Here is a 21,470-nt window from a genome sequence, read left to right as displayed (position 1 = left end):
GGTGAAAGCTTCACAGTAAAAATTGCTTTGCTGTAACTTCTGAGGAGCTTTCAGGAATATAGATAGATCAAGAAACCTACCAAAGGTCTTTGGAAGGAGGGCAGAAAAAACACATCCCATGCAGAGAACTACATATTTTTGCAAAACAGACAGTAAATTAAGGAGGAGATAATATTGGGTGTTATATTTTTGACGGCATTATGGAAATACAAAATTTCAAATGCTGATGAACGTGGCCTTTACCTGTATTTTCAATTCAGGAATACAAGACTGAACCACCTAGACAGTATCCCTTAACATCCTAAGCTAGGATTTTAATTTCTGCTTGCTGTTTATTTTGATGCCAACCTGATAAGTTCTATCAAACGTTCTTCGAGGAACTGTTTTGTTCTTGTCAGGTCATCCAGTTCAGCAAATAACTTCTGGTCGCTGCTATCTTTGTCTGCCACCACCTTGCTGAGCTTGTCACTGTAATCCAGGACCTTCTCCTTTGCTTCATCAGCTTCTTTTTGGATCCTGATCAAATACAACGGCAATTAAGAATTGTTTTTAGCTGATGCGCGTTCAAGTCTTCCCCATGGAAGAAAGGGGTCCTCCACCCTGATAAACAGGTAGTTTCAGTGAAATTGTTCTCAGTGTACATATTTTTTATAGCTAGCCAGAATATCTCCAGTTTTCTGCATCACTGAAAGTGCACAGAGATCCATTATCTGGTGAATACAGTCAGCAATCAGCAATTTCTTGGATGCTCTGCTTATAGCGAAGCTTATGACAGCTACCACAGTGGGAACAAAATTAGTGTCCTTGGAAGCTAAGATCATCATCAGCTGCAAACTGAGCTAAACAGGGAAAGTCCTATAGCCACAGGTTGCCCAGCATTTGCAGACAGCACACAAAAAGGCCATTTAACACATACTCCTCCATAGCCTTCATGTTCACAAAAGGGAAGCAAACCAGATTCTCGCTATATTCTTCTAGCACAGACGCAATTAAAAAACTAAAGGTTAAGACAACTCAGTTCACGGCACAGTCAGTGGAAAGAAGTGCCCCCAGGAAGCTTCCAAGAATTTAAGTCTTGGCTTGACGATATATATGGTAATTTCAGTACTGTGAGTCCTAGCAATGGATCAAAAATGCTCCAGCAACACAACATGAAGGGCTGAGTTGGTCTGAACTCACTCAGCCAATTCAGCTGAATTCAAGTATTTTGATGAGTTAGGTTTTGTACTGACAACCTTCAGCATAGATAAAGAATTATCAGTCTTCCCAAAAAGACAGATGATATCAGCACAAAAATGTAAAAATACATAGGCTTTGGTTAATCCGTTAGACTCTGTGTGAGCCCATGTCTCATGAAGATCTATTTTGGACTGCCAGATAATCTGCACCACACAGGCCCACATTACAGACCTTGGAAACACAGCCTACATTAGATACTTGAAACTGTTAAGAAACCTGACAGACGTGCAGGATGTGGTCCAATTCAAATAATTCTTACTGATTCCCTGAAACTTCATGGAGAGGAAAGAAAAAACAAACTGTCAAAAAGCGCAAATTTTCCATTCCTTATGAAGAAAAAAGAAGAAAAAAAAAAAAAGAGACAGTATTGGTGTTTTGATTTTGTGACTAACCTATAAGGTAAAAGGAGGTTATAAAGTGTCTTTCAGTTTCATAAAGGAAGACATATAATTAATGTCATCAGCTAAATTAACAATACAATAAAACCTAAACCTTGCATTCATGTGTTCTATGTAATTTACATATTTCTCATCTGAAGTGTCAATCCGATATTCCCCATCAGTGCCCATGCACTATTTACCCTATATAAAACCTGTGGCATATGCTACTTCATACACCACAGCAATTTTCAATATGCCTTGGTCACTGGCCCCTTGCTTGGCTTATGATTAACGGCTTGTGTAAAGAACCCAAACTCCCACCTTTCCAAGAGTTCTCTCAGAGACGTCACCTCCTCTTCCTTCTGCAGCCGAGCAGATTCCGATTCAGACAGCTGCTCTCTCGCTTCATCCAGCTTTCTAGACAAACTCGTGTTTGCAGCCTAGTGAAATAAATTACTGTATTTCCTTACATATAAAACCAACACTTTACCAAGCATTGGACAATTACCAAGACACCTAAACAATGCTTTAAAAGAATCAGATAAGCCAAACCACCAATTAAGATATTATTGTATAGGCAGACACTAATTAGTTGTGTACTAGTGATTGATTACTTCTGTCACACTGAATAAGGGATAGACTCTAAAGTAAGACAGTATTAAGCCTTGTAATTCTTGTTAGTCCATATCAGTTGAGCTTTTGCCTCCTTATCAAGGAAAATCTCTCAAAGATAATGGCAAAATACACCCTAAAACTTTTTTCACCACCTAATATTTTCAAAAGAAAAAAAAACAACTAAAAATGGGGAAAATGTTTATTAAAGCTATATGGAACATGAAGGACAATGGAAGTAAAAACTTCTTTCACAGCTAGCCTCTCCAGAGAAGTCTGCCAAACTCAGTCCGCAGGGAACATACCTAACTGCATCTAAAGGTGTACATATATTTCTGCTAGCAGGCAGGGCTAGGTTCAAAAACCTTAACTTTCTTTTTTCTGGATTCCTTACACCTCAGTATGACCCTCCTAACTCAACTGTTTGATTAATGCATTGTGAAAAAACTATTTTCTTCCATCTGTGTTATTTCTCAGCCAGAATAGTTCTCTGATTCAGTGCCCCTTGCAGCCTGCAAACAGTTGGATCCACACACATGGCTGTGTGCAGTGGGCATGTAGGGCCTAAGACAGACACCTTTTAAACCTGCACCCCCATTTAAGAAGTGTACACATAACCAGGTCTTACATAAAACCTGACTAGCTTTCAAAGCAGGACAAATCCTATACGCCGTTATGCTTTTCGTAATCCCTGTTTCAGTGGCTAACTTTCAGCTGCCGAGTATTTTGTCTGCAGCACCCATATTTATTCAAGGGCTTTCTCAGATCCACAGCCAGTCATCAGAAATGCTGCCTGCCTTAATTATAACACTAATGCCTGCTGACACAAACACCTCTGTCTTTTAATCAGATCAAGCACCTACTTGTAACTCCGCAATCTCTTCCTCTGCAGCATGCTGTTGTCGCTTCTGCTCCTCAAGTTGCTCCCTCACTTTCCCACACTCTTCATTGACAGCCTAGCAGAGAGATTGAGCCAGGAGTTAGCATTCCTTTAGCAGCCATACCTTCATCTACAAAATTCCCAATTGTGAATCATGAGTACTCTTACTGCCATGTATGGGATAAATGCAGCACCACCATCAGGCTCAGGAAAGACAGCTAAAGAAGCACTCATCTCATGGATTCAAGGAAACTCCCCTCTGTGGTGGCAGACCAGCTGTTTTTTGCTGTTAACTTCCTATGGGCCACTACAGTTCCCAACAAAAAGAAGGCCCAACTTGCAAAATGCTTTGGCTCAAGAGAGTGAGACAGCCCAAATCATACTGAGGTTTAAGAAGCCCTTATGAAAATGAAACGTAAACAAATTATGCTATTTTCTCAAATTCGTGGGATTTCTGCATATCACCAGTGGCATAAGCCTCTGATCAACTGCCAGTCTTAGACATTACCTCAGAATGGCAGAACAAACACAATAAAATCTTCAGCCTTTAGGTGTGCTGTTTCACATTTACAGGGCTGACTCACATTTTTCTGGAAGCAAAACTTTGATCTTCTTGGCTGCTACCTTGAGCAGTTGAAAGCAAAAATACGCGAGGGAATTAACTGCAAAAGTATCTGGTCTCAGTCTAAGTTTGTTTTCATCAAAATCAGTTTTAAGGAGAAGTAGTGTTACGGGTGTGGGTAACAGGTCTTGCAACGTTCCTACCAAAAAGGATAAAAATCACAGCTGTGACCAGAGGGAAAAGTTACAGAAGACACCACCTTCAGTGCCAACATAAGAAATCATCACCCTCTCCATTACTGGCTGCCTTTTCCATATCACTTGGCCTCTCCACTGTGCTCAGATGGCCATACTATACATCTCCAAAAAACTCTGAAGAGTTATTTTACCTCAGATAGGCTTAGGTCATGTGTATAGAGACATTTTCAGATTCCCAGGCTAAGGTTAGTTGTGTGCTAGTCTGAGAGTCTGACCAACACAAACCTTAGGATTTCACGCAGTAATTGCTGCAGCAGGCGGTAAAGCAGGGGAAATCCTGCACAGCTCCCTCAGCTATAATAATCACATTAATTTACCTTGAATTTTGTCTGATAATTTAGAATCTCTGTGCTCATTTGAAATTTTATTGCAGACAGCTCTTCTTGGCTCGTTTCTTGGAAACTCTGTGCCTGTTTCTTTACTGTCTCCAGCTGCAATTGCAGACTTGGGACAGCTGCGGCACATATTTGAGCCTCCTCTAATTTCTCTTGCAGGATATTGTTCTCCTGTCTCAGATTAAAGACATCAAGCTTCAGCTTCTCCTGTTGCTCTGCTGCTTGTTCTTCCAGTTCTTTGAGCCTTTCTGTGGCCTGGGCTAACTGCTCTTCTGCCTCCACCTTTTCAGAGGTCAAGGCACAAATCTGAATACCAAGTTCAGCCATATCTGTGTTGGTCCTGTGGAGGAGATCTTTGTTTTCTTCATTTTCCATTCTAGCAACTTCCAAGTACTGCTTAACCTCAGATAGCTCTTCCTTCAGGTTCAGCAAATTATTTTCCAGCTCAGCTTTTTGATGGGCTGCTGTCTCCTGCTCTTTTTTCAGCACTGCTTCTCTTTCTTTACATTGGACCAGTTCTTGCACATGGTTTCTGTTGAGTGACTCACTTTGCTCTTTCAGCTGCTGGACAAGCACCTTCTGCTCACTCAAGACAGTCTGTGTGACTGCCAGCTCACCTCTCATCTGCTCTCTCTCATCAGTGGTCTGCTGAAGCTTGACTCGCAGGTCAAGGACTTCTGCTTGCAGCCTAGACACTTCACCTCGGTTGACCTCCAACTGCTCTTCACTCATGGCCAGTCTGGAGGCCAGCTCTTTTGCCTCCTTCTCCAGAGAAGCCACCTGCTGTAGTTGGTGTTTTTCCACCGATTCCTTTTCTGATGTGAGGGATTCAATAAGCTTTGTCTGATGAAGGCATGTCTTCTCAACACTGAGCTTTTCTACCTCGAGAGTCTCTGCTTTCTTTCTATGCCTTTCAGCTTCTGCTCTTAGCTGCTCACACTGGCTCTCCATGCCTTGCAGTTCTACTGCCTTCTCTGCAAGCTGTGACTGGAGACACTCTTTGCTTTCCTTCAAGGTACCCAAGCTTTTTTCCATTTGTAAACTATGCTGTTTGGCACTCTTCAGCTGTCCTTCAAGTGAGGCATAAGACTCCTTGGTGGTCTCTTCTCTTTGCTTTACTTCTTCATAGTCTGAGTGCAGAGCCTCTAATCTCTCCTCCAGAATTTGGCTTTGCCTCCTGGCATTCTGCAAGTCTTCATCCAGCTTTTTGTTCTTGCCACGGAGCCTCTTCTCTTTTTCATCAACTGACACCAGGGCATCATCTATCTCACTCTGAAGCTGTTTCTCAGAGGCTCTCAGCCTGGCTACCTCAGATTCCAGGGAAGCTTTAGAAGCTTCCAAATTTTTCAGCTTCCCTTCCATCTTCTTCTTGGACTGCTGCAAATTTTCATTCTCCACTTTCAGCTTCCTGCTCTCCTCACCCATTTCGCTCACTGCAGAGTTTTGCTGCTCCATCTGCTCCTCCAGCTCCTTGAGTTTCTGGCTGAGATGCTCTTTCTCAGCCAAGAGTTTCCAGTTTTGCTCCTCAAGGCTACACACAGTCTGACTCACCTTTGTTAAGCGACTCTCCTGTAGTTCAAGTTGCTCTGCTTGCGACTGCGCTTCCTGCTTCAATGCTCCTTCCCTCCTACCATACTCCTCCTCAAGTTTCTCTTTTTTTTTCCTTGCTTCCTCAAGATTTTTTTCCATTGACCCCACCTGAGCCAGCGACCCCATTACCTGGGTCTGGAGCTCAGCCATCTCCTCTTCTTTCAGGGTCAGGGCCTGCTGAAGTGCATCCATTTCCTTTGCCATGGTTTCCAGGCTCCCAAGCAGCTTTTCACTCTCTTCTTTGGAGTCAGCAGTGAGGTGATTGTATCTGGATTCCAGTTCCTTTTGTGCCTCTTCTTTCAGCTGCAGCTCCTCCCTTGCTGCTTTCAGCTGAGATGCACGTTCATCATTGAGTCTCTGCATATCTGCCTTTTCCTTTTCTGTCTCCTGAAGCTTCTCTAATAGTGCCCGTGCCTGGAGGGCAGAGTCACAGTGGGCTGTGGCCTTTTCCTCCAAGGCAGTATCAACTTTTGAAAGGAGGTTGAGGTTCTTCTGTTCTGTGGAACTCAGCTTGGCTTTGAGCTCATCAATGCAAAGATCCTTCATAGCAACCAAAGCCCTAGAGGCCTCCAGTTCCTGATTCAACACCTGCAGTTTTGAGGCACAGTCTTCCTTGCCAGTCACCAGATGCTCCAGCTTTGTTGAATATTCCTTCTGTTGCTCCACTGCATTCAGTTCCAGTGACTGTAGGCACTTCTGCAGGTCATGAACAGTGCTCTGAGTGGAGTGAGAGACCTCACGCTGCTTCTGTAACTCTGTGATCATCTTTGTCAGCCGGGAGTTCTCCTCACTGTAGTTATTGCTCTTCTCCTTTTCTACCTGTACTTGTTCTTTCTGAAGGCTGATAGCTGCCTGGAGCTCCTGGTTTTCCATTTCTAGCTGGTGAATACGATCTTGAAGTTCCCTCTGCCTCAGCTCAGCCTGGTCAAGTTCTACACGCATCTCTTCAAAGCCCTCAAGGTGTTCAACATTTAGTGAGCTATTTGCATCAGGGCTGGAGGGAAACTCTTGGGCCTAAACAACAGAAGGGGAAAACCAGAAAGTTTAAGAAGTATTAAACATGTATTTAAATGGTGTGCTCCAATGAGAGCAAGTTCAGCTTCTTAACGCAGTGACATTGTATGTTGCGTTCACAGCACTACGAGATATCAACTTGTAGGAAATGGGGCTTGTTTTCACAAAAGATAAATGAAAACATACCTATCTGCGGGCAGTCTTCTGAAAATATATTTTTTTTTCCTCTGCAAGATTTGCATGTTCAGTTGAATCAGCTACTGGACAATTCCCTTTACTTTTAATTAAGAACTGTTTTTGCAGTTTACCATTACAAGAGTCAGATCACCGTAAAACTACCAAGCTCTCCAGAACTATTTCATTAATTACATGTCTACCGTGCCATATAAACATTTATTTGTAATTTGCTTACCTGCAAATAATTGCTAACTAAACTGCTCATGCTGGAACTGCGACTTGGGGGCTTCCATAAATATGCTGAAGATCCAAGCGAGGACAGCGTCCTCCTGTTGATCACACAGAGAAACAATATACAAGAGAAGTCTAAGCACACACATACATGTGTAAGATTTGTCTAGTTGTAACTACCACATACAAAAAGACATAACTGCACCTGGTGTTTGGGTCAACAACCACTGAAGTTGATGGAAACCAAAACAGGGATATCAAAGGCACCTAAAAAAGATTATGGGTTTGGTAGCTGTGACTTCCCACATTCACAAGAACCAATGCAGCTTTGCTCCAAGAAATTGTATTGCTGTGTGGTGGCGGCTCAACCAGATGGTGGCAGCATGCAGCCCTAGAACACTCCCACTGATACAAATGGATCTGGATCAGCCCTAGTAGTTTTTGTTATCCCCCACTTTGAGGTGGGATCAGGCTGTAGTGACCGCATATTGTCGTCTCTACCATTGCTGCAAGTGAAGCACACTGCTTGGCTCTTCGGTCACTACACGTCTCAGCTCTCAAAACAGAAGGAGCTAAGAACATTTCTTCTTGTGCCTGTGAAGATGAGAACAGCTTGGGAGCTGGGCCTACACTGCAGTTACTGGAAGTACTCCATTACAGAGCATCAACTCTGATCTCTGGTATACAGTACATTGAAGGAAAAAAAGGCCAATTTGTTCAGAGACTAATTACATGGAGAAAGTGTATACCTGCTCTAACACAAGTATTCCTACCTTCAAAAGCAGAAGCTTTTACAGATTCCGTAGCAGGCAGATATTTTATGGCCCTGTTAATACAAAATGACAAAGTGGTTCTATCTTACCTGGCAAATGCTGGCCAAGCAGCATCTAAATCATAGCCTCTTGATGCCAAGTCAAACTGAACGTCAGTGAGCTCATAGAGTTGTCCCACAATGTCAGAACTCATTTTAGAATTCAGAAATGGACTTCTTGCATAGTACCAGTCACTTGAAAACAAAAAAAGAAGTAATACTTATTCATAAGTAAAGTAGAACAGCAGTTTCACTTGCAAAAAAGCCACAACAACATTATTCACTCCACCCCAGAAAAATTAGGATATGTTATTCTAAATGCAAACCTGAAAACACCCAGACCCACCAAACAACATCCCATACCTTTGATGTGAATGAAATTAAACAGCTTCAATGAATTCCACATAAATATCTTTAGAGGAGCAAATATTTTTTGCTCCAGTGCTTGGGCAAAACACTGGCAAGACAACATATTTTTTATACACTGGATAATCACACAGTAAATACCTAAAGCACATACTTAATACATCAAAAATGAGGAACAGAAAGCAGCAAATAGAGTTAAATACACTGTGCAAATATCTGACTGTTTCTAAAAAGCCCTACCAGTGCCCCTCCAACCAACTACAAGCTATCTTTGGTGTTCCTTGGCCAGGGCAAGCTGTTCCTCTGTGTGCCAGCCCAGAGATATATGCAAATGCTTTCTGGGGCTTTGCGCAACACATCCAAAGTAATCCTCCCTTATGATGTACAGCACAGCAGATTAAACCCAGGGCCTTCAATGCTTATAAAAATGTCACTGCTGAAATCAACATATAGAAGCATCAGCACCACCCACTCCATACACATTTATCTGTAACAACTTTCAACCTTTACCAGCCTAAGATAGGTATGAACCATTGACCAAGGCCAAAAGGTCTATTATCCTTCCTATCCTATTACCAGCTCTCTAAGCCAACCATTTGGAAGGGTTTCAATTTCTTTCAATAGCTACTAGGCTATGTTGCTTGATCACACTGAGCAAACACCCATTAGTTAACAAGGTACTTTGCTATTCACCTGGTCACCTTGGTGTTCATAAAACATTGCTGCAAGGTGTCTGCTAGCCTTTGGTGAACCAGGGAGTAACGAAGAAATGCTCTTCCTTTTCCAAGAGATGTTCGTAGCTGGAAGGGAGAAATGACAAGAAAAGAAAATTCTAAATATCATTTGTAATCATGTAGACACATGGCCAGAACAGCCTACATACCGACACAAAAAACCCTCACAATAAGCCACTAGTTGTAAAGGAAGTAGTTAGAACTGCCACCAAGGCACACTTTCTCCCAAGACTGTCACTGAGTGGAATCTTTTTTGAATGATGAATTTGTATGTACAGCTGGCTGTTGTCCATTTTATAGTAATATAAAAGGCATCACCAGACCAATGAATCATCTAATACACTGAGTACGTGAGTACAGACTATGCTAAGGATGATTCCCAACATAAGGCAAAATCTCAATGTGCCCAGCAAAGCCAGAAGTGACTGCTTAGGTTACTTAAGATGCATTTGGCCACAGCGAAGAGCTTTAGGGCAGATTTAGTCACAGAACAAAGATGTACACATATACAAATATACATCCCTGCGGACACAGTAACCCCAGACAATGCAAAAAGCCTTTCTTAATACTTAGCCATTAAGCTGACAAAAATCTAATTCTTACTTCAGACCAAGAGCAGCTGCATGACTGAAATTAATGGCTCTTTTTATGAAGACAGCTGTTAAATCAACGTAAGGGGGATCACAAAACTCAGCACTAAATTTTGTTATAGCTTTTGACTTGGGGAATTGATGTTTTGTTTTGTCTTTTACATCTGAACTATTTGCTGTTCTGCAAAATAGTGAAACACTAAACAGTAGTGTTTCATTTCGCCTTTCTATCAAAATCAGCAATCAATTTAGGAACGGAAAATGAAAGTGATGAAAAGAATTTCTCACCAGTCAGCCATGCTCCTAACCAAACTGCTCATCCAACTCACACACCAAATATATTCATGATTTAAAAATAGCAGCCAAAAAAAATATTAGAGGGGCTGAGGCTCAAGTTAGTAGGTTACTGTAAATTTTGCTTGAAAAGTTAGTCTGAAAGAAGGCTCAAAGGCCACACAAGCTTTTTTTCCTGATCAGTATTCCACTGTGGTGAAGTGAGAGCAATACCTTAACTCTCAGTTTCCTTGTTTTTGCTGTTTCTGGGCTTCTGTGCTCAAGCAAGACACAGGTTCTTCATTTATCTCAGCAATCCATTATATACAAAAATGTTCCTTATAAACGGGATGATGAAATGTGGAACAAAGGAAGCAACACCTTTTACTGCTTTTTGTTTTGAATTCTGTAGGACACAGTGTGAAATAACATCGTCCCCAAAGGCTAAGTACCCCAGAAACAGCAAATTTAATTGCCCAACTGGTTTTCAGCCTCATTCACCCTGTAGATGTCTGAATATTTCTTCAGGGAGACGCTATGCCTGCCCTGTGCACAGAAGCTTATAAGTGTTTTTCCTAACTAGGTGTATTTAGTGAGTATCTTAAGAATAGTCAAAATTAAGACTGGAAGCCACTGAATTAATCCTATCCTTACTCCTATTGGTTTATCAATTTAAATCGCAAAGCCTTTTTAAAGCATGGAGATACTAGAACAAATGATGTGACGAGAAGTAGGGGAAAATATTTACATATACGCAGCTACAAGTAGCCAAAGACTATTTGACTAGGAAGCAAACCCATGCCACCTATTGCTAGAGCCCTGCTAGAATTCAGGGAGGCAGGCAGTGTCTGGTATTGTCAGTGTTACCATGTAAAATGCAAAGACTGTAGCTAAGGTGCAATGTATGGCTGTAGCACCTTAGCACATGCCATGTATGGCTGTAAAGACTTGGAAAGATGTGTATTCAGCATAATCACCTTTTGAAAGGTGAACTAGCAGAACTCCCTGCTCAAGGACAAGGCTCTCTCTTCAATTAACAGCTGGGTAGTTTCCAGGGTATTCCTATTTGCTTCCTTACTCCATCTCTCTAGCATATCATTGCACCCTAATATTAGTAGCACTGCAAGCAAAGCAGAACAGGAGGCATTATGCTGTCAAATGTCTGACCATTCTTAAAACACAACTGCCATTACTCTTTCCTCCTTGTTCACTTCCATCTTTGAAAGTGAACAAGTACTGTTCAGTGAGAAAATAAATGACATTTGGAAACCTTTATGTTCTATCCAGCTAGGTTCAAAAATTGGCTGCTGATTTCCATCTGTAATGAAGGAGAATAACCAACATGTTTTTCTGTCATTTCATTTCTGGACCTGAGTCTGCCAGCTTCCTTATCTGAAATGGTTGAGTGATTTTTTTTTTAGAGTTCATATTCCTAAACTACAAGCTAATAAAGATAAAAGAAGGATTCTACAAGCTAATTTCTATGGCTGCACATAAATTGAAATAGAAAATATCCTTCTTCCAAACAATAATTTCTGTTATCATGCTAACCATTAAACAGTCAGAGGTACTGCAGAAGGAGAAAAAAGCAGAGCAGCCTTTACATGTGGTAATATGCAGGTGACACTACAGGGAACAGACTGTTGAAGGCTACAGCAGAGTCATCTTTGCAGAGAAATCAGATTGGCTACTGCTACTGAGAATTTAGAGGCCAGTATCCACAGTCAGAGGACCTTTTCTGCAGCAGCAGTCACTGTCCTTACTTCTCTAGTCTTTCTGAAAGTAGCGACAAAGTCAAACCCAATTCCCATGGCTCTCCCCTGTTTCCCTTCCCAGTGGTAAAACAGACTGGAGCCCTTCTTTGGCTTGTTCACCTTGGAACAATACAATTCAATATTGCCTAAGTTGCTGAGAGAAGAAAGTGAGGTAGAGAACACAGAGCTTGCCTCTGCTAGAGTATCTTGGCTGTCTTTCAGATGGCTCAAAACATTACCTAGAGCTGCTGTGGAGGAGTTGCTAAGAGAATGGGGAAATCTGCTGTAAGTAATAACTTGCCAATACAACTTAGCAAAGCTCACAGATAACAGAGCTGAGCATCAGGACAATGCCGGCTGGCACCACCACCTCTTTTACCCACAAGGGAAGCTCTTCTTCAAATGATTCTAAAGACTCAGACAGGATGAGCACAGAAAGCTTCTCACAGCACTTATTTCACCCACTCACTGAGCTGTAGACATAACATGGCTGTTACAAGATTAAGGTTTTATTACTACATCTAATAAAAATAAAGCTTTTTGTCCTATTCATGACAGCTTAGCTGAGGGAATAGTGACAACCATCCTGAGCCATTACATTATGCATTTTAATGTGGAGGAACAAAGTTGAGACAGAAGATGAAATGCTGCTCTCAGTCAGTCCTCCTCAACTCTACTGACCCGTTGAAAAAGTATTAAGAAATGTCAGATATGGTGAATTTTTCCTCTTGCACTTCAAGCCAAGTCCTGCTGTAAGCTGTGCTAAACATGGTAGGCTCTATCCTTGACTTAATTTTTCATTCCTTTTTAGAGCAAATGGCACTAAGTTTATGAAAAGGCAGGGCACAACCAGAGACAAACAAGACCATTCACTTGTGTAAACAGTCTTCAAATTAAGTAAGAGTCAGGCTATCTAATTCTATATAATCTAGTGCCCTAGTAAAAAGAGTAACCTTGCATTTTTATACTTTACATGAGAATTAAAAATAAAAATTCCCAACCTTTTTTTGCCATATGTTAAAAGCAGTCTATATTCTTTTAGTTTCTACTGCTCTCTGAAAAGACATACCAAAACATAAACCACATATTATGATGCTTAACTGATATACTTACTTCCGTAATAGACTTGACAAAGCGGATTCCATCATTAGCTCCTTTGACTTTTGCCAGACAGTCGCAGAAATAATCCCAGTAGTCTTTTCTGTTCCCCAGCAATGTGTTTTTTTCTTTCTGGTCAAACTTAAACAAGGAAAACAAAATGCAATGAGCAAAAATTAAATATACTTATATATAACTACTTGGAATTTTGTTCCTCTCCCAGCAACATGTGCGTTCATGACTCCTCTTAGTTTAAGCCAATGTATTCACAAAGGAAAGAGATACTGTGCTGTACTACTGCAATCCAGCAGTTACAAAAGCTACTTTACAGACATAACAGATAATAAAGTTCTGGGGATAATAATGTTCTGGGTCTACTTAAAACACAGACATTCGTTCAAAACTGCCGAAACAAAGATTTGCAACAGATTCAACAGCTGTTCAAGAGCAACACACTAACAACCAATTGCTGAGAGATCTGCAATCAAGTGTGGAAATAGCACACATGTACGTACCAGAAAAACCTGCTCTAGCTAAACCACATTCGGAGCAGCAATGCAGCCAGGGTATGGACTGCAGCATGGACCATTCAAATCCCAAAGGATTCTACAGCTTCTGCTGAAGCCTCTGCAACCCAATTAAAACTCCCTTGCCTAGATTAAGGCCAGATTAGCATGTCTTTGTTGCAATCAGTGACATGATTACAGTATCTGTAGACAAAAGATTACGCAAACTGAATTTCGGTTTGCCCAGCAGTGTCCCCTTTTACTTAAATTTTGAGGATGGACAAAAAGCAGAAATTCAGCTTAAAAACCAGCCTTTTGCGTTAAGCCTTCCATGCAATAAAAATGAATTTCCAAAGTGAAATTGCTAAAAATTCTGTAAATTACTCACACTACTATATTTGCACCATGAACAGCTTACTAGTATTTATTTTGCATTAAGCTGTTGGTCAAGATCTCATTACAACAGTTTTTCCAAGATAATTTAGCAGGATATATCTTTAAAATCAAGCTCAGCTCTTTCAGTTCAATAAAAAAATGCCTTACATTCTTCAGTCAAACTGCCAGCACTGGCTTTTGATTACATTTATTTACTTTCACTTGAAATAAGTACAATAAGCAGCACACATTTCAGCCCCCTTTCCCCCAAAAAAAAAAAAAAAAAAAAAAAAAAAGAGAGACATAATTGGATGTTTATGATTATTTCAGCTAAACCCCACATACTGAAGAGGCTATAAAAGAGAACAAGGCCTAACTTTGATGGTGGATTATAAATGACAAACATCACTTTTTTTTTTTACCTGTAGAAGGTACTCAAGCTTGTACGAGAATTTTTGCAAGTTGACACTGTCATCTGTGATCGGTTCCCCTCCTTCTTTAAATTCTTTACTTAATTCAGTCACAGCATCTTTAAAACAAGACACCAAAATTGTTAACTAATGCAAGAGATATATAGCTCTGAATCCATAAACAACTAAATAAGTGGGTTTTCTGCCTGGACATTATGCATGTGTATTCAGTTTCTTTCAGTCAAAGTACCTTAATGACAGTGCAAAAAACTTATTGATATGCTCGCAGTTTAAGACCACCTATAAAAAAACTAGAGCTCAAGTTATGTCAATTTGTTGTACAGATTATTTCTTCTTAAAAAGAGCAAAACCTCTTTCTGACACTTAGCAAAAACTGGTAACAGACAATTGCTAACTGGTTCTTCAGCAGAGGAAAGAGAATTAACTTTTTGCTGTCTCATGTGCACATTAAGGTATTGCCACAGAACAAACAGAATTCTGATTAAAAAGGACAAAGCATGTAATCTGCTAAAGGGGATCAGTAACACGAGAACAGTTGTTCAGTCAGCACATTTATCTTCTCCATGCTTTATTCAGGAAGGTTCAGCTTGTGCTGGTTACAAACAGAAATGGGAAAAATAATTTACATAAAAATAAGCATACAGCAACTCCTCTTCCCTAAAAGCTATACCCATAGTGGGTGAGGAAATTTCAAAGCAAACTCTGTTGTCTCCCTGGACACTCTGGCCCCAAAAGGGTGTACTTCCCAGCATCAAAAATTACTGATTTTGAGCTTGCTTTCCACTTGGTTTTGTACTTATTTCAGGTGCCTAAGTGAGCCTTAGCTCCTAGACCCACTGGATACCCTTTGTGAATTAAAATCTCCACTTGTTAGCAGGCATGTAGATCTCCTTTTTTATATTACAGGAAAATCTAGATTTCCAGCTTTGGTGGATATCATACCTTATATTTAATAAAAATTAAAAGAAAAAATATCTGGATCTTTGTATAGGCAGCCGACCAGGACAGAGACAGAGCAGGAAAACAGTTATGATTCTGCTGCCAATTTTGCCTGCAACAGAGCTGCGGAAAATGAGGTTGGCTCCTGCTAGTGAAGGACCAACTTGTCCTTGGTGCACAGAAAGCATGTTCTACTGCAGCAAGAACAGCAGATCCAATTCTCCAGCACTCTTCCTCTGAGTCTCCATTCCCAGTTTGGTTTGGCCTCCTGTTTTTTCCCCTTCCCATATTAGCAGCAACTCCACAACAGCTTCCTATCAAGGGTGGGTCTAAAAAAATCAGGCCTTCTCCTTATCTCACATGAAGTCTTGTAACAGCATAGCTCTATTCATACCAACAAAGTCCTAGCTCACAATGCACACCCCATATACACTTTTTTTTAAATTGTAAAACTTACTTCTCATCTTGTATGTTTAAATTTGCAGGATTTAAGAATTTAGGATCCTGCAGAAGGTACAGCACATCTCTCAAAAAACATCAGTCACATCTCTATTGAGCACATCACATACCTTGAACTATGCTGCTACAATTGCTGCACAAAAGTGTTACCCAACTGAAAACACAACTCCTACTCTCTGTTACCTAAAACATGGAGGATGCAGTCCAGCCTACAGAATGAATCTGTCAGCATGGCCCTGTACCTTGCAAGTCTCTGATAATCCGCTGCAGCTGGCTTTCGCCACTAGTTGCTGCCATCTTGAAAACCAAAGGAGCTCCTCTTCTGGGCTGTTAACTTTTTCATCCATCTAGATAACAACTGCAGAGCTCATATCCTTGATGACCATTGGGCTGACGAAGATTATTCTTCTCTGTGACACCTGCAATTCTGTAAAAGTCAAAAAGAAAATGAAAGTCTTTATCGTCTCAAATGAGCAGAAGAGAGGTGCTTTGGCATTTTAGATCCTGTTTAGTAACAAATTCCCATAAGGCCAACTCTTTTCCAGGAACCTCCTTTGTATTTCCTTCTAGATTTCCCCTTCCATTTCAGTTATATCTTTCAAGACTATAAGCAAACCTCAGAGAGCAACTTTCTCTCACTGGAGTTACAACACAGTTAGTCTTAGAGCCCAGCTCAGGCTGGCATTTCACGCAACTCCTCTTGTGACCCTGAGGGAGGTTCTGATGACACGGGACTTTCCCTCCCAAACCCCTCTGCCAGATCTTCCCTACAGGCTGCAGAGTAAAAAGATACGATGACTTTTCCACCTCAGGGAGACTTTCAAGACACAGACTAGGCATGGGCCAAGGACTCAAAAAAACGATGCATGTTTGATTCTCTGGCATTGGAGCATATTTTTTAACTCATAAGAGCTACTGAAAGATTTAGTACGGGAGTCTGGCTTTAGCACAAGAAACATCTCTCATCCCCTCCTCCGAACCCACTGTTCCTAACACATGTAAGAGGACACCACTTTATTTTAAGCTCTGTTACAGCATCCCTGGCTGGATAAATATACTTTGCACTACCTCCCTTGCTTAGAACAATGACAAATGAGTTATACCTAGCACTCGTAGATATACCCTTAATTAAAATTAATGAATTAAAATTAATTAAAAGCCTCAAACGCTTTACTAAAACAACCATGCCTGGGGATTCAAACTTTGAAACATTAACCTGGGAACAATGGTTCAAAATAAGCCACATAGAAACTGCACAGGAAACTTCCTAAGCATCCTGTTCAAAGAATTCTGCCTGCAATGGTACAGCCAACTTTTTAAAGCAAGCACAACACCCAAAGTACTGAATCTTTAGAAAATCAGCCATTACACTTCTGCACTTTTGTTATCATTCAAGGTGAACTACAATGAAATTAAGCTGTAATTAAAATCTTACAAACTTTTGAAATACAAACATGGTTAGGTCAAATTATTATATCTCCTTTCTCTTTTCTTTCTTTCACTCCCAAAATAACTAAATTGGCATGGCTGAAGTAGGTGTCTGAATGAAGCAAATGGACCCTCCTTCTACCCTATGTATCGAGGTATTGTTTGGAAATGGTCCTGATGCGATCCCATATTCTTTTTTTTTTTTTGAAACAAAGCAAACCTTAACAAAGCCATAGAGACAGAAACATGGTAGGTATAAAGAAAACTCTGAAACTAGTCTTACTAGTATGTTTCTCTTAATACCTGAGTTATGTTACCTGCTAGTTTCCATTTCCGTATTTTGATGGTAGTCATTATGTTATGACACAACTGTCACATGGACCATGTGCTGTCTGGGGAAGGGCCGTGGCCTGCCAAATCCCCACTGCAACTGTGCTGCTTCAGGGAGAGAAGGCCAGCACAGCATAGACTGGCCAAACACAAACACACTTTTTTTACCCCATATCAACCATATTACATACCCAAGATTCCTATCTTGATTCTACTGAGTGATCATGTAAATTATCACACTTGCTGGCAACTTGCTGAGTTTGGGTACCAACAAAAAAGCAAGAATAACAAACCCAGTGAGTCAATGTTTCCTTTTCTAAGCACGCACAGTAATATCAGCCATATCTGTTCAGTTTGACAACTGTCACAGAAAGGAGCTTAAGTGAGAAGACTGTGCAATGTAGGCAATGGAAAACCAAAATGTGTGGCCAAACAAAATGCTCCTCCTCACACAAACGGGGAAAAAAGCAAGGACCAACAAGGGGACCCTGCCTGTCCTTCCGAAAGGCTGGAACAAGATCCAGTTCAAGGCTCCAGAAGCACAAAGACTATGTGAGAGGCATGCTAGGAAAACAGTGAACAGGCCAACTGCAGGCACGTACAGAGAGCCTGGAAGAGAAGGCAGTTGGGAGTTGAGCCCTTATTTTGCAACAGCCAGCAGGGAGCAGGACATGGGGCATTCTACACCAGACAGGCACAGCACAGGACCCTGTCAAGTGCCAATTCCTGGCAGACTGCCCAAGCAGATACTTAATGGGGGAGTATTAAGGCAGTTTAGAGTTGCCCCAGCCCCACTAGCACTGCTTAAGTTACTGCGTTTGCCCAGAAGTCACAGATAAATACTGCGTGCACAACAATTCAACGATAGTGTGCAAGGGAAGACAGCATGTTCCCAACAGATTGATCCTGTTGTGCCAAAGCATGCACAAGACATGCATCTTTATTCCTGTCAGGATCTCCTACGCAGAATGCGGGAACCCTGAACAGAGCCCACAATTCAGCTGGAGGCATGTAGCTGCACAGCCCGCTCCTTTTCTCTCTCTGCTCCCAGTCACCCCTTTCCTTCTCAGTACAGGGAGCAAGGTCTCACAGCTTCCCCCTTCCTTGCACCAGCTCCCACCCATGAGACATGCATTTACTCCGTATTCTTCCAAGAGGTGAAGGGGATCTTTCGACCTGGACTATTGCACAAGGAGAATGTGCTGAAACTTTTTCTACCTGCATTCTCCTCTGCAAAATGGGGAGAAAGGTACTTCTCTCCTCCATGGTCCTTCCAGAGGTGTTCTTAGAAAACACAATCCATCCCACAGAAAGGTGCAGAGCTCTCACTTCTTATGGCAAAGAAAGCCAACAATGTACCTTAACTGGTTTCCCAAGGTTTCAAAATAGGAAGAGCTTCTGTAAACACCTGATCCAGTCCTTCCTGATCACAGAACATTCTGCCCAGGATTGTTTAGAGCACAACCCTGTTCCTCCAGTATTTACTATCCTACTATGGATGCCTGTAAATATCTGCTATGTGAGAACAGCATTATACATGTGCCAGGCACGAGTGACCTGCTTTGGGTCAAAAGCTTTTTAGATGATGCATCACTACTTCTTATATAATAGCATTTGACTAAGGCTGATGGCACTAACTTGCACAACACTGCAGAGTTGCAATGACATCAGTGCAGTTACACTAAGGACCTGGCACAGAGTACAGCAGAGAAGGCAAGACAGGGCATGTCATCAGTGCCTCCTCACACTCTTGGGCCGTGCCTGCTGATTTCTGAAGGTGGCTGCTCCCTCTCCTGCTGGTCTAAGTACTAGTGTGGGGGTGACAATCTTCTTTACAGAGGAGGATATCCTGGAGATTAAAGAAAGAAGCAAAGGAAACAGCCCACTTACAGGAAAAGAAAAGATTTACCTGAGGGGGAGTGTGACACATACAAAACAGTAAAGAAAATTTAATGACTGTAATTAACTTGTTTAGTGGGGTAGCTACAATGACCTACTTTCAATCCGATTTCATAAAATTCCTCTTCATGTTACTGTAGGCATGTCTGCATCTCCCGCAACTACATATTTTTTTTTAACTCATTGGTCAATTTTGGCCCATCTTGACAGAAGGTAGAGGTCTTCAGAATATTACATTCCTCCATGTGCAATCAGAACAGGAAGCTGGGAGGAAGTCCACAAGCAGAGTGATAAATTGATAAAAAGGCTGCAGTGAGACCTCTCCTATAGTCTGGTATCAGAGAATCCACTCCCCACCCAAGTGCATTTTCAGCATACACTAACAGCAGAGCTCACACTGAAGACTTGGGGCAATTCAGTTAAAAAGTAAACTGGATCTGCAAGACAAATTCACTGGAAACCAAGGTCCACCACTCTCGACTGCTTACAGAAATAGTTCATGTTAACGTAACTACTCTGGTCTAGCCATTCAAAACAAGGGCACTTCATCACATGACCCCCCACTGGTATCACAAGACCTTTAATTATTTAGTGCCCGCAATTCTATACCTGTTCTAATACTCTATATGAAGCAAAACAGGCAAGTGAGGATACTGTGCCAAATCCTACATTCATGGGTGATACCAATTTTAACTGTGTTATTCCCTTGTGTAACGTGAACATGATTTGTCCCATAAAAGCAGATACTGACTGATAACTGCAATGCACACTTTTGGAAAGCATGTGGAATAAATGACCTACAGTTGGCTACAATGACACACTGATAAAAGAACACTGAACACAAACCTCATGGCAAAGATGAAGGAAGAATGGGGAAAAGGAAGTCTCTACCACTCAGGACTGTAACACCACTGACTTAAACAATTTCATTCCACTAATTGTCTGGAAAAAGTACTTTGTACTTTGTTGTTGCAGGAAACACAGAGTCCCAGTGGAATTTACTGCAGCTGTGCTGCTAGCTTTTCTCACTTTGTACCATGCCGATACATAAAGCTACACAACCATAAAGCTAAAGAACAGTTTGCTAGAAATAAGGGTCTGAGGCAAACTGCAAAAAAGAGAGCGTGACTCTTCTGTCATGCACACACACACATGCTTTTACTGGGCCACTCAATCCTTTGTGCTTTAACACTGCAAATAAAGGTATGTGACTGATAAAAATGCACACTGGACTACATTAAATAGGACGACTGAAAACAAAAGGCAGGCACAGCCTGAATGTCAGCTAAGGTTTCCATTCGGAGTTTTAAAGCTTGGTTCCATTCTGAGAAGTGAAATTTTCTTGCTAAATTAATCTTCCCCCTTCGTTTTCTACACAGACAAACTTTCACATTTCAATTACAAAAATACATTTTTGGAGGAATATGTTTTATTTCATAAAATCATAGAATGGTTTGGGTTGGAAGGGACCTTAAAGATCATCTAGTTCCAACCCCTCTGCCATGGTTAGGGACACCTTCCACTAGACCAGGAGGCTCAAAGCCCCATCCAACCTGGCCTTGAACACTTCCAGGGATGAAGCATCCACAATTTCTCTGGACAACCTGTTCCAGTCTCGCCAACCTTGTCAAAAAAATATCTTCCTTATATCCAGTGTAAATCTACCCTCTTTCAGTTTAAAGCCACTATCCCTTGTCCTATCACTACATGCCCTTGTAAAAAGTCCCTGTCCTTTTCTTTCAGTATTTCAAACAGGAGACCATGCTGCAAACCTTTGCTGGATTTCCCACACACTCATACACACAAACCTTGTTTTGAAGGGTTCGGGTGTATAAATGTTTAGTAATAAAACACATCTTGCAGAAAATATGTGTCCAGAAAAACAAATTCACAGAGTATCATAGCATAGCAGAAGAGAATAGATGAAGTTGCAAATGCCTGCCAGAAAAGTAGCATGTTTATAGTTAGGGACTCCTTACAGTAAATCCCTTTTGTGGGGAGGCCCTTTGGATCTAGGGATATTTGCGTTTTACAGCATAAGAAGAGAAACTAATGACATTCACAAAACACTGCTTGCACCCCTAACCTGACAGAAGATACTGACACAAAAGAATCAGTAAAGTTTTGTATAATCTTTGTGCAAACTTCCCTATTCTGTGGACAACTGGCCTGCATTCCACCCCCCCACCCCCACCCCCCC

At 41.3% G+C, this 21,470-nt stretch overlaps 1 protein-coding gene across 3 annotated transcripts in view; it reads right to left on the bottom strand.

Moving 5' to 3' along the window:
• FYCO1 (FYVE and coiled-coil domain containing 1) overlaps positions 1-21,470 on the bottom strand; it is a 53,600-nt gene that overhangs the window by 27,588 nt on the left and 4,542 nt on the right. For 2 of the 3 annotated variants that reach the window (XM_010562047.1, XM_010562049.1), the window contains exons 2-11: positions 15,856-16,040; positions 14,207-14,313; positions 12,919-13,044; positions 9,148-9,254; positions 8,140-8,283; positions 7,282-7,375; positions 4,248-6,869; positions 3,095-3,187; positions 1,941-2,059; positions 349-516 (exon numbers count right to left, since the gene is read on the bottom strand). In XM_010562047.1, coding sequence (XP_010560349.1) covers positions 349-516; positions 1,941-2,059; positions 3,095-3,187; positions 4,248-6,869; positions 7,282-7,375; positions 8,140-8,283; positions 9,148-9,254; positions 12,919-13,044; positions 14,207-14,313; positions 15,856-15,910 — 3,635 coding nt within the window. In that variant the 5' untranslated portion in view covers positions 15,911-16,040. Of the gene's footprint in view, positions 1-348; positions 517-1,940; positions 2,060-3,094; positions 3,188-4,247; positions 6,870-7,281; positions 7,376-8,139; positions 8,284-9,147; positions 9,255-12,918; positions 13,045-14,206; positions 14,314-15,855; positions 16,041-17,562; positions 17,642-21,470 lie in introns of those variants that run through there. The other variant, XM_010562048.1, reaches the window with a different exon arrangement.

Source organism: Haliaeetus leucocephalus, unplaced genomic scaffold (genome assembly GCF_000737465.1).
Source record: "Haliaeetus leucocephalus isolate CR32 unplaced genomic scaffold, Haliaeetus_leucocephalus-4.0 Scaffold153, whole genome shotgun sequence".
Classification (NCBI taxonomy): Eukaryota; Metazoa; Chordata; class Aves; order Accipitriformes; family Accipitridae; genus Haliaeetus; species Haliaeetus leucocephalus.
This window is presented reverse-complemented; position numbering and strand designations above follow the sequence as displayed.